General features: G+C 38.9%; 1 protein-coding gene across 2 annotated transcripts in view; it reads right to left on the reverse strand.

The window, feature by feature from the left end:
• The window catches only part of LOC130248057 (uncharacterized protein C14orf132-like), a 79,068-nt gene that overhangs the window by 21,709 nt on the left and 42,969 nt on the right, over positions 1-14,390 (reverse strand). The window contains exon 1 of one of the 2 annotated variants that reach the window (XM_056481575.1): positions 12,567-12,763. The exons of the other annotated variant lie outside the window; for it this stretch is intronic. Coding sequence (XP_056337550.1) covers positions 12,567-12,653 — 87 coding nt within the window. The 5' untranslated portion in view covers positions 12,654-12,763. Of the gene's footprint in view, positions 1-12,566; positions 12,764-14,390 lie in introns of those variants that run through there. 2 annotated transcript variants of the gene reach the window in all.

Below are 14,390 nucleotides of genomic sequence, written 5' to 3' on the forward strand. Positions count from 1 at the left end.
TATGTGTGTCAAAGTCAACAACCAAGAGAAGAAAACATCAGAGTGAATACAGAGAGTTCACCACAAGATGTAAACCATTGGTGAGCTTTAAAAACAGGAAGGCCAGATTAGAGTTCTAAAAAAGCCTTCACAGTGCTGGAACAACATCCTATGGACAGATGAGACCAATAACAACTTGTACCAGAGTGTTGGGAAGAAAAGAGTATGGAAAAAGAAAGGAACTGCTCAAGATCCTAAGCAGTGAAGCATGGTGGTAGTAGTGTCATGGCGTGAGCATGTATGGCTGTCAATGGAATTGATTCTCTTGTATTTATTGATGATGTGACTGCTGACAAAAATAGCAGGATGAATTCTGAAGTGTTTCAGAAAATATTTTCTGCTCATATTAAGCCAAATGCTTCAGAACTCATTGAACGGCGCTTCACAGTGCAGATGGAGAATGACCCAGTGCATACTGCAAAAGCAACCAAAGAGTTTTTTAAGGGAAAGAAGTGGAATGTTATGCAATGCCCAAGTCAATGGCCTGATCTGAATCCAATTGAGCATGTTTTTCGTATGCTGAAGACAAAACTAAAGGGAAAATGCCCCAAGAATAAGCAGGGACTGAAGACAGTTGCTTTAGAGGCCTGGCAGAGCACCACCAGGAATGAAACCCAGCGTCTGGTGATGTCTATGTGTTCCAGACTTAAGGCTGCAATTGACCTCAAAGGATTTGCAACAAAGTATTAAAAAGTAAAAGTTTGATTTATGATTATTATTCTGTTCAATTAGTTTAGGACCGTTAACAAGTGGGAGGCACATATGCAAACTGTTGTAATTCCTACAGCGTTCACCTGATTTGGACGTAAATACCCTCGAATTAAAGCTGACAGTTAAAGCACATCTTGTTCGTTTCATTTCAAATCCATAGTGTTGTAGTATACAGCCAAAATTGTCAGAATTGTGTCGATGTCCAAATATTTATGGACCTATCTGTATATGTGAAGATGCTACTTGAGAAAAGTTTATTAAATTATTATTATAATAATAAACTCTCTTTACATAAAACTGTGAAATATGACTTAAAGTGGAATTTGTTGTTCATCTTAAGTCATATTTTGTTTACTATATTTATAAGGTTAAAATTAAATACTAAATCAACAAATAAGATAAAGTCCTTTACTTTTTCTTAAATAATGAAGCTCATTTATTAAATAATGCCCTTTGTGCATTTTCTGGAATAACTACATTCATAAAATACTGTATCGTGAAAGATATCATTACTTTCTCACACCGTGAAATATTATTTGGTCATACCATCTAGCCCACCATGATGTCTAATGTTTTATAATGTCAGACCGAATGACAATGGGCGATGCAGCAGCGCAGTAGGTAGTGCTGTCGCCTCACAGCAAGAAGGCCGCTAGTTTGAGCTTCGGCTGGGTCAGTTGGCGTTCCTGTGTGGAGTTTGCAAGTTCTCCCTGCGTTCGCGTGGGTTTCCTCCGGTTGCTCCGGTTTCCCCCACAGTCCAAAGACATGCGGTACAGGTGAATTGGGAAGGCTAAATTGTCCGTAGTGTATGAATGTGAGTGAGTGTGTATGGATGTTTACCAGAGATGGGTTGCGGCTGGAAGGGCATCCGCTGCGTAAAACATGTGCTGGATAAGTTGGCGGTTCATTCCGCTGTGGCGACCCCGGAATAATAAAGGGACTAAGCCGAAAAGAAAATTAATGAATGAATGACAATGGGGACAATCCAAACACAAACACAGAAGAGTGACGCCATCCATCCGTGACACATTAAGTACCTCACACCAAACATAAACAATCTAGTAATTTTGCTCAGAGTGTGCCTCAAAAATAAAATAATACAGATTCCCAAATTTGTCTCAGACAACCAAGTTGTGGCTGAAATCGCAAAGTGAGAGTAGGGCTATTGTTATTATAGCATTGAGCTTTGATGCTTGTGTTTTGCTGTGAAAATACACAAATTGTGTCATTTATTTAGTTATGTTTTTAAATCTCAAGAGCCAATTGACTGCCAAAATCTTGGAGGGACTGACTGTTAAGAACCAACAAAGCAATAGGCTTCAAACACAAGTTCTGGATTCACAGACAGGGTAGAAAGAGCCATGATTTGGACATTTAAGTAACTTCTTTTTAGAAATGTGCCTTACAGAATAAAAAAGCACAGGTGACCAAAATCAGACCAACAAATGAATACACAAATACTTTTGACAGCCCATTACATGCAGAAAAGGAAAGTTGTGTGCATTGATTTAACATTTTAGTTCTGTCTCAAGACAGAGCTTGCCATCTTTCCCACTCTATTGCTCAGCTGTCCCAGCCTATAAATCATACAGAAGGATAGAGTCTAATTCAGCCGTATGTCACAGTGGTGGCATATGCTAAAAGCTGTTTTACATTATGTGGTAAGACACAACCCAGTTCTCATCTATCCAAGCCAACGGCTGAGCTCTCAAACCACTGCTCCTCTTCCCCCGAATAACAATTACTCTACATCCTCCAGAGAGAGGGCCACAAAAATGGAAAGTAGCTGGACCAATTTACAGGGGGACGTTGTGTTGGTTTACTGATCTGATATTCAGCCAATTCTGAAAACAAAAGGATGCTTTCAGATTATGTAAATGAACACTCAGAATTGGGAACATTGGATAGAAATGGTGGTTAAAGAGAATAGTCTTCCAATATATAGCAAATATTTCATAAATCCCAATAAACACTGTTCATTAACTCACTTCTGCTCACTCCATGACCGACAGGTTTTGAGAAATCGATGACAAATGCCTGAAATCACAGGCAAATCGGTGCTCGTTCATGTAACAATCACACACTGTGAACTATCAAAAACGCAAATCTGAGAGAATCGACAATGAGTCGCCAACACACATGAGATATTTGGCATGCTAAATATCTGGAGTTGTCGGCGATTCAAATTATGTTGTGTGAAATGTGTTCTGATTGAAAATAACATCGCCGATCACATACAGCCAACAAGAAAGCAGCATCTTCTAGTATAGGTATATGCAAGCCAGCGGGAGGTTGGGGGAGAAGTTACTTTAAAAGGGGTTCTTTTTTATCTAAATTAGACCCAAGAAATAAAGGAAAAACAAGTGGAAATTTGGCAAAAGCGCCCGTGTCTTTTTGACGTGTCATCTAATCAATACCACAAGCGGGTCAAAAGAGAAAAGAGTTTGAGAGAAATTGCCTTCAAAAGCCAGGTTAGCAAAATAAGTAATTTTTTACCCCACTAAAGGCTTCTTTCTCATTATGTAGTTACTAACCAAAGATATACTACAGTTGAAGTCAGAATTATTAGCCCCCCTGAAGTATTAGCCCCCCTGTTTATTTTTTTCCCCAATTTCTGTTTAACGAAGTGATTTTTTTTCAACACATTTCTAAACATAATAGTTTTAATCATTCATTTCTAATAACTGATTTATTTTATCATTGTACATAATATTTGACTAGATATATTTCAGTACATTTCTATTCAGCTTAAAGTGACATTCATGCTGAGTTCAGACTGCATGATTTTCAAAGTAGTCGTGTCACGGATATTTTCCCACTGCATTACTATCTGGGTTAGCGTTCTGTAGCGTTCTGGCGACAGGAGAGTTCACACTGCATGACTGTAAAATAGAGAGAATCACTGACAACTTTGTCCAAACTACGTCTCACAACCAAACAAACGAGAGAAGTGACATGGAAACAATGCGAGGTCAATTAATATATCTTTCGTTATTCACTACACAATGGAAAAAGAAGGCTTTAGCTTTAGAAACTTGTATTGCTCACTTAGCTTTTGAAGAGAATTAACAATCTCTCCTCAACTTTTTTTACTTTTCGACCTGATTGTGATATTGCTCAGATGACATGTCAAACAGACACACCTTTCCTGCCAAATGTACACTAGTTTTTCTTAGATTTCTTGGGTCCAAATAAACTGAAAATGAGCGCTGTTAACTTCACCTGGGAATACTCTTCCCGAGGTCCTCAGACTATGCAGTCACTGATTCGATCCAAGACCAACGACGAGATGATCCCAAGGTTTCCATATCCTGGACCAGGCCGTATCCTGAGCAGCTACTGTGGTGGTCTTGGAGGAGTGGAGAACATGAGACTGATTCCTGTGACGCTCCAGAGACAGACGAGTCTTCGCTGAGGCCAGCTTCCAGCCTCCGCCACTGAGACTGCAGCTCTGCACAAGACGTTTGGCCAGCGGAGAAATTAAAATGGTCATGCCCAACTGAGCCTGGTTTCTCTCAAGGTTTTTTTTCTTCACTTCCGCCATTTAGTAAAGTTTTTTTTCCCTCTCTGCTGTCGCCACTGGCTTGCATGGTTCGGGATCTGTAGAGCTGCGCATTGTTGGACTTGCTCTTCAATATTTGGACTCTCAGTAGTGATTTTTAAACCACACTGAACTGAGCTAAACTGAACTGAACTTAAACACTACAAACTGAACTACACTGTTCCTATTTACTATGACCTTTCATGTGAAGCTGCTTTGACACAATCTAAATTGTATAAGCGATATACAAATAAAGGTGAATTGAATTGAATTGAATTCTCCCCCAGCCTCCCGCTGGCCTGCAGGTACCCGTACTAGTAAATGCTGCTCTCTCATTGGCTGTAGGTGATCGCGGATGTTATTTTCAATCAGAACACATTTCACATGGCATGATTTGAATCACCAACAGCTCCAGATATTTAGCATGCCAAATATCTCACGGGCGTCGGCGACTCATCGGCGAATCTGTCATATTGCTTCCTTGATAGTACATACTGTATGATCGTCACTCACGTGACCGCGCACCGATTTGCCTGTGATTTCAGGCATTTGTCGACCATTTCACAAAACCTGTTGCGAGTCAAAATCAGGGCTAAAATTATGCAGTCTGAACCCGACATTAAAGGCTTAACTAGGTTAATAAGGTTAACTAGGCAGGTTAGGGTAATTAGGCAAGTTATTGTATAACGATGGTTTGTTCTGTAGACTATCGGAAAAAATATAGCTTAAAGGGGATAATAATTTTGTCCTTAAAATGGTGTTTAAAACTGCTTTTATTCCAGCTGAAATAAAACAAAAATACTTTCACCAGAAAAATATTATCAGACATATATTATCAGACATACTGTGAAAATTTCCTTGCTCTGTTCAACATAATTTGGGACATAATTAAAAAAGAAAAAAAAAATCAAGGGGGGGGGAAGGGGGAGGGGTGTTGGGGTAATAATTCTGACTTCAACTGTATGTGACCTCGCGTTGTTTCCATCTCACTTTTCGTGTGTGTTTGGTTGTGAAATGTGGTTTGTGAACTGAAACAACATTGTCGGCGATTCTTCCTATCTTAAAGTCATGCAGTGTGAAACCCCCTGTCGCCGATCAATCCTGCAGTCTAAACGCAGCACTGACAGAATGATACCCCAGATAGCCATGCAGTGTGAAAACATCCGTGACGTGACTACTTTAAAAATCGTGCAGTCTGAATTCGGCATTAGTCTACAAGTGTAATGAGAATCTAGTCATTGAAGACGGAATGAAGTGTGACCCCTTGACTTTGACAATTTCAGCACCAAAGTTAAATTGGGAGATTAAAGGAGATCAAAAACAGAATGAAGAATCCCAGACCTTCAACTCTCTCAAGATAACGCTCATTGATGGTGACTAATGAGTCTCTGCATTCTAGAAATGAATCTTTTCAGAGTCTGATAGCCCCTATGCTGTGAAGAGATAAAGGCCTTTGACAAGAGTGTCAGTTACACAACGCATAGAGATAGTAAATGTGAAAAGCAGAGATAAAGAAATCACCAAACCAAGCTTCATAATAGTATTTAGCAGAGGCTTCCATATATGACTATACGTGATTTTGCTGATTTTATAATCTTTTTAAAATGTACAGATTGGAGGGCGGCATGGTGGCTCAGACGTTAGCACTGTCGCCTCACAGCAAGAAGGTCGCTGGTTCAAGTCCTGGCTGGACCAGTTAGCTTTTCTGTGTGGAGTTTGCCTATTCTCTCTGTGTTGGCGTGGGTTTCCTGTGGGTGCTCCTGTTTCTCCCCAAAGACATGCGGTGGAGGTGAATTGAATAAGCTAAATTGGCCTTAGTGTATGTATTTGAATGTGAGAGTGTATAGGTGTTTCCCAGTACTGGGTTGCGGCTGGAAGAGCATCCGCTGGGTTATGCATACGCTGGATTAAGGTTGATTTAGGGGCTGATCACACTGAATGTGCTTTTTGTGTTGAGATCCGTCTTTTTTGAATGATTTACTAACAGCCACAAGCGTTTTGCGTGCTTCTTAAGCTTCAGACTGCACGATTTTAGCTGATTTATTCATTGCCTAGTGTAGAAGTCTATCTATTAGCCCAATGATAAAACTAACAGCATGGTCGAAGGTTAAATGCATGTAAGCCTTTTCTAGTGCTTCTGAAAAGAGTTCTGTTGTTTATTAGAATTTTTCATATTTGTTTTTCACCTTCGAATTTAATCTGACTCCAATTTTAAGTGTGCGTCAAATTTAGACTGTATTTCTAATTGTAAGAATGGATCACATTCATCATTTATGACTTAATTTAGAGTTTTGATCTGCGTGTTTGCGTCTCTTTACACGGACATTATCTCGACACTTCATTATCTGAAGTTAGTGAGAGGGTGCAGGGTTAACTAATACTCAAATAGTCTGGTTGTTTTCTCACTCATCCTAAAAGAGTAGTTGATTAAGTCATTTCTATACAGCTTGCTAATATCAGTGATTAGATGATTAAAAGATCTTCATGCTGTCGTGCCAAAACGGCTGTGTATAGTCAAATGCGTCTTTAATCAAATCAAAATATGCCGCATCATAATAGTAGCGCAGACTCCACTTAATCTGCTGGATCTTAAAGATTTCAGGAGAATTCAGAATGAATCTAAACTAAACACTTTATTTTCCAGATGAAAGTGTCTCATGCCAATTTACAGAACCAAAGAATAAAAAGCCAATTCAGAAATGTACTACATCAATTACTCAAAGATAAATCAAAGAGTTATAAATGTATAAAGTACGTTGCAGCAAATACGTCTGTTTATGCACTGCAATGGGGCATCCTGGCTACAAGATTCCAATGACCCATCTCACATTTTTTTTCCTTATATACTCAACTCAGAACAAACAGCCATAAATTCAAGACAATAAAAGCATCACCGAGACCCTTGCTTGGTAGTGAGTTTGAGGTGTAAACCATCTCTATGGGGGGGAGCATCTGGCGAAGATTTTATCAAAGCCAAAAACCAAATCAACATATGCAAGTTAAATATTATGTGAAATTAAGACCACTTTACCAATCACACAGATACATTTTGAATGATACCAAACATGAATATAGGGCTACAAGATACACCATATTAAACCTTGGACATTTTATGTGAAATGTGAGTGATCTGCTCTGATGGAGAAAGGTAAGCAAGGGGGGCTTGGGGTAAAAGGAGAGGAGTGAACTTTCGCACCCCATACTTATAACAGCTGGTTTCCCGATCTTCTTCTCAGGCCCCGTTTACACTAACACGTTTTAGTTTTAAAACGACGTTTTTTGAATGAAAACGATCCGCGTCCACACTAGCGTTTCACCCAGCATTTCTGAACAACTCTCCGTCCACATTACACTGCTGGAAACACACATCACGTGACAACACACACACATTCTGGAATGCACTACAGCATATCTACCCAGATGAGAGCTGTTCATCAAGGATCTACCGCTGGATCTAATCTCGCTTTATTTGTTAAACATGATATTTAACTCATCTTGTTGTCTATATCTAACGGCATATTCCCAACTTTGGTCTTTTGAATCTATTACTTGTTCTCTGGTGTCGTGTTTTGGCGCAAAGATAAGTTAATAATTAATGCAACCAGGCACACTGATTCTGCACATTTGACTGATTGCTTGCCATTATTTCCTATAATGTACAAACTTATTGTATGTTATACTTTTATAATGGCCATTATTGATTATTAAAACTGATATTCAGCAAGAGAGGGTGTATTTCGTATTTTCAATGAAAATGAAAGGAGGCAGTTATGTTATAGGCTCCGTTTTCTTAAGTATATGCACACAGTGAAGATGACGCTCATATAAATATGTAGCTTCACGGTGCCTCAACATTTCTGCTGTCTTTTAAGTTGTTAATATCAAATTGAAAATAGGCACTTCCTCATATCATGTTTTCATTTTATTGTTAAGATGATGTGAATTAGGGTATAAAGTACACTGTTCTCTTTGAAGATTAACCAGACATGTCCCCGGGAGTTTGTTTTCCATATCAAACTTGCGAAGTCTGATTTTACAAGGAGAAGATGCAAGAACGGTTTGTAGGCTACTTAATATTGAGGAAAAATCCTCAATCAGACTGGCGAATGTCTGCAGCCCCATCTCCGTTTTCAGATGTCTCAGTTTCCCCCCTTACACACGGAGCAGCAGCATTTCAAAATGAAAATGAAAAAGAGCTTTCAAAACGCTTAATTTTCGGCACTCGAAAACTCTGCTGTAGTGTGGACGGATAGTGTAACTGTAGCAAAACTTATGCGTTTTAAAACTAAAACATATTTGTGTAAACGGGGCCTTAGATCAGAAAGTTTACTGTTTTAGCACCTGACAATTTTCATGGTCTTATCTCGTAGAATTTTCACATTTCTCAGGGTTTGATATTATGGAGAGACTTAGCCATCCTTACACTAGCAACATAAAAAGCGCACGGTGCTTCTTTTTTTGTTGCCATCAAAAAAGGCAGTAAGATGCGCCTTACATTTTTTGAATGTAAAAGCGTGTTTGGTGTGATCGGCCCCTTATACTTCTGCGTAAAGCGCATGCTTCAGCACAGCCTTTGTGTGGTCGCATAGCCCTCCCTGTGACTGACGCTGCTGCGCACCTCTCAAAAAATGTAACTACACGTCACAACGTTTTGTTATAAATATGCATAGGCCTACAGTAAAGATGACAGTCATATAAATATGCAGCACGATGCCTCAACATTTCTGCTGTCAGTTAAGTCGCGTAGTTCAAGCTCTGTAATTGGCGCTGTGATGAGTGTGGGCGGGGCTGAGAGCCATGCGAACCCATTGTGTTGAGTCCCGTGAAGTAGCTCTAGATGAAATCTGTTGTTTTCTGTTTACCTAATAATTGAAGTTGTTGCACATCCACCAGTTCCTGCCCCTAAATGAGTTAGTTTTAGCTACTTGTACATTAAGGTAGTCGGGTCATTAAGATACCCGACACAGAGGAACATAAAAACCTACTGCCAGCTAGGGTTTCAGGAGTATTATTGCAGAGCAACACAAACAGCACGCATAATTATTATTGCACGACTACGTGCAAGACAGGCACTGTGAGTCACGCTTATTATTTGATGCAAAAGTATAAATCAGCCTTAAGTTGGCGGTTTATTCTGCTGTGATGACCCCTGATGAATAAAGGGACTAAGCTAAAGGAAAATAAATGAATGAACGAATTTACTGATGGGAAATCATATTTTTGAACAAAAATATTAGCAAATGAAACAAAAAAAGAAAAGAATCATCTACAAAACAGAAAGGAGTTATCTACGAAAGACGTTTCACAAGTATTTAATAAAGAGTTTTACTTAAAAAAAAAGTAAGAAAGAACAAGAAGAAGAGTAAGAGTCTTAAGAGTAATCTGTTTGAACACAGATAATGATTCATAATTCTCAGTGTGAGAGCCGTTATTGACTTAAACAAACAAGTTATGCAGTTATGCAACATGACATTTTCTCTGTAATGAATGGCAATGAGTCACACGGGTTTTCAAATGGACTTCTTTTCATTTAGAGCATCTAAATATCAACCTGACTTTTTAAAATTGTACACAACAGATGCTTTCCAAAAGAAGACATAAGGTCTTTGTGCGGTGCCTGTCCAATTCCTGAAAAAAAAAAAAGTCGAAAATAAATAGGGTAATTATTCTACTGAAATTATTGATTTGTTTATTTAAAGAACAGTAGGTAACAAGTGATTCTAACAAATGTCTATTAACTTCAAAAGTCACATTAACATGATGTTAATTATCCAGGTGTCTGGAAACATCTGCTATGTCAGATACCTTATTCAGTAAAGTACTTTAAAAAGATATAAGGCCCTATCATACACCCAGTGTTATAAGGTGCTAGGCGCAATAAGGCGCGATTTATTGCTATTTTGAGACCAACGCAACCCTAATTTTCCTGTTTTGTGCCACACGTTGCTTAAATAGCAAATCCATTTGTGCTGCTTTGTGGACTCATGGGTGTGCCGGTCTAGATAGGAGGTGTGTTAAGGCGCAATATTGGCGTGTTGCTTTTTTGAGGAATTAAAAAAGAATGGATATAACTCAGTTTTTGGCCTACACTTCATTATTTATGTTCATTTATTAATTTGCTACAAATCAGAACTGAATTTAGAAATAGTTTTGAAACAAATTTTTGCGCTTAACAAACGAAATTGAGGCCCAATCCCAATTCTATTTTTGTACCCTTTCCCCTTGGCCCTTAAAACCGAGGGTGAAGGGGAAGGGCTTCAAAATGTACCCCTAAGAAATGGGACAACACCTGCACACGTCATCATATGTCATCGTGATCTCTTGCTTCATATGAGATTAGACGATGGCGACTGCTGTAGTGATTCCAGTTGTGTATTTTTTGGTATTTATCTTCAAGAAATTACTGAAGGCATATATCATGTTATCATAATGATCTAATGTGGCAATAAGATCGTAACTATACTGCACATTTACACAGTGGCCATATTCATCTATGTAAACACACAAAAAACAACATCAACATTATAGCAGACACTGTAAAAAGCTCATTCCCTGCCACTAGACCTTTCTGCCAGGTGATGGAGTGTCACTGAGTAACAGAATGTTGTGGGACTGCTATATATGAGTTATTATTATGGATTATAGATTGCGAAACTTTATTTATTTTTTTTATTTTAGCGTTTTTGTTTAAAAGCATGATGGTAAAACACGAACGCGGTTATGAATATATTAAAACACTTGCTTGTTTGTTGTAAAAAATTTGTAATAATGACATAAAATACAAATTTGTGGATCTCTTTACTTCCGGGTGCAGCTATCCTTCCGTTGTGGCGTATTCTGGGGAATTTTCTTACCCCTTGGTTTCAAGAGTTCACACTTAGCTGATGATTCATCAATAGCTTGTTTGGCATGCTGTCCCGGGAGAGAGCCCCGAGCTTAAGGGATCCTCGAGCCCGGGGCTTCCTCTCGTTTGCAGAGCGAGAGGGGAGCCCGAGCTCGGTGGATCTCAGAACTCCCCGTCTGCAGTAGCTAAGGGAACACGTGAGAAAAAAAAAAAAAAAGCAAGGGGGCTACACAAATGTTTCATTGTTATGCATGATGTATATTTTTTGGATGGTGGGAGGAAACCGGAGAACCCGGGGAAAACCCACGCGGACACGGGGAGAACATACAAACTCCTCACAGAAACACCTACCGACCTGGTAGGACCAGGGTTGGCAGTGTTCTTGCTGTGGGGCTAACAGTGCTAACCACTGGGCCTCCGTGACGCCTGATCTAAGGTGAAGGAGGAGAATGGGGAGGAAGGGGGGTTTCTTCCAAACGAAGATAAAGTGGACTGAAAACTGTGGTTATTTATAGTAGCTTATGGCTCATATGATTGGATGATACTGATTAGCTTAATACGAGACCGGCTGTGATAAATCATAAGCACGTGATCCTCTCGAAATTAGTTAATTAATAAACCTCACTTTGAGTGTGGTACTGAAAATCTCTGTTCAAAGTATAATCGACCCCTTCCCCTTAGCCATACGCCTTCAAGCAAAAGAGAATTGGGACACCCCTACCCCTTCACAGGAACGAGCAAAACGAGGGGTAGAAGTAAGGAAAAGGGCTAAGGGGTACAATTGGGATTAAGCCTAAATATGTAGGCTAATGAATGTCTTCAGTGGAGTGCGTACAACACCGTTTCCTTATCCACAATTGTAAATGAGTAAAGTAAAGAGTAAAAGTAAATAAAGAGAAAGTAAAGAAGCCGAATGGAGGAGGCCCGTTCTTCATCCTCGCTGCAGATGCTCTGTTTAACTGTTTTCTCGCAAGTGAAGTATTCAGTTTTTCCACTTACAAAGTCTGTCATGTAAATAGCAACTGTGCCATGGCGTGATGCAACTGACTCGTTAAAATAGAGCCCATGGTGTCTTGTATTTCATTAAAATTTCACCTATTCTGCAAGGGTTATGTAAACTTAAATAGGACTAGAACTGTAAATAGGCTACTTCTTAGAAGACCCTCACAACAAGTTTGTCCTAAAAAAATATAATCATCCTAGAAAAAACAAACATAATAATCAATTTGTCAAATCTCCAGCATACTTAGCATGCATTTTGACCTCATATCAACTGTTGTGAATCCAGCACACATGCAGTAAAATACATCCAATTTCTCCATCTGAGCTTAAACCAGATGCATTCATAAGTGTGACGGCTTACATAAGAGTATCACCACATGTCAGAGGACTGCACAAGAAAAACAAGAGAGGCAGATGGGAGAAAACTACCTTATGTGAGCCATCAGCTTGTGCCTGTGAGAGAAGGAATCCTCTGGCTAGAGCAAATGAATCAGTGTGCAGTGAACTACATGGCATTATCTACACTGAAGTGCCATTTCCATTCACAGCAGCGCTGAACAAGCTTCCGGCCCCCTCCCGCTGCTTCCATCGTCCTTATGGGAACACATTTAACCATCGAGGCATCACTGTCCTCAGCCAACGAGCAGAAGTGGGGAATGACAGTCGGGTCTCTGAGGAGGAGGTTCCAGATTGGTGATGTGGCATTTGTGCAGCTGCCAGAAGAAGAAAAAAAAGCGAGATCTCCCACATCAGCAGTTTGCGAACTTGTCTTGGCTCACAATTTTAGTGTCACAGAGAGAATTTGTTAAATGGCCTAAATTAACCTGAATTAAAAGATTATCACCTTAAGTACTGCGCAGTAGCTTTGCCTTAAAACAGCCGACATACATTTGTAAGTGTGCACATTGTCTGTTTATAAAACCTTGTAGGTTTTCAGTTGTGAGCCTGTTTTTATTGATTAAGTAGCAGGGCAGCATTGACACAGGTTATTATTTGTTTTTCTTTTGAGAACTGAAAAGAATGGAGGTAGAAAGGCAACAGGGTACATCCGAATCAAATGATTATGTCACATTCTGTTTACTGAGAGGCTACATTCATTTGATTGATTTTTAGGCTAGCAGACATGTCTCCTTTGCTGCACGTTTGATGTTTAATCTCATTTCTAACAGTAAATTTGAATTGCAGTTAGGGATAGGTACCAAGAACCTGTGAGAAATTTAGTATTGAAATAATTATGTACAGTTGAAGTCAGAATTATTAGCCACCCTGAAGTATTACCCCTCAATTTCTGTTTAACTGAGAGAAGATTTTTTTCAACACATTTCTAAACATAATAGTTTTAATAATTCATTTCTAATAACTTTTAATCTTTGCCATGATGACAGTAAATAATATTTGACTAGATAGTTTTTAAGATACTTCTATACAGTTTAAAGTGACATTTAAAGGCTTAACTAGGTTAATTAGGTTAACTAGGCAGGTTAGGGTAAATAGGCAAGTTATTGTATAATGATGGTTTGTTCTGTAGACTATCAAAAATATATATATAGCTTAAAGGGGTTGATAATTTTGACCTTAAAATTGATTTAAACAAAATTAAAAACTGCTTTTACTTTAGCCAAAATAAAACAAAAAGACTTTCTCCAGAAGAAAAAATATTTTCAGACAAACTGTGAAAATTTCCTTGCTCTGTTAAACCATTTGGGAAATCTTTAAAAAATAATAAATAAATAAAAAGGGGGGCTAATAATTCTGACTTCAACTGTATACTGTATAGCAATGTTGATGTGCTTGGTCTTGGCGGAATAGACCTGCTACGCTGCCGCTGCTGCTTTGATTATTTGTGCAGACCAAGTACAGAGACTTGCTACTGGCAGTATATTCACAGGCATGTAGTCTGAGAATTTTAACACAATACTGCAAACATACATGTAACCCCCAAAAAAGATCTATAAACAGGTGGAGCTGGGGTGGATGAGGGATTCGAAAATGCGCTGCACATTACTAGCACAAACAACACTGAGGAATTTAAATGTTAAGGTGTGTAGTTGATGATAGAGCAGATACCAAATGACCTATCAGCCTCTATTCCTGTCAAGGATTATTATGTGTTATAATAATGATAACATTATTGTATTGGACCTTAAAACAAAATGTTATAATTCAATATGGGTTATGCTTAAAAATAAATGACTTGATAACTTTTTTGTAGGGCAACGCGGTGGCACAGGGGGTAGCATGATCATCTCACAG

The sequence above is a fragment of the Danio aesculapii genome, chromosome 20 (assembly GCF_903798145.1).
Source record: "Danio aesculapii chromosome 20, fDanAes4.1, whole genome shotgun sequence".
In the NCBI taxonomy this organism is placed as follows: domain Eukaryota; kingdom Metazoa; phylum Chordata; class Actinopteri; order Cypriniformes; family Danionidae; genus Danio; species Danio aesculapii.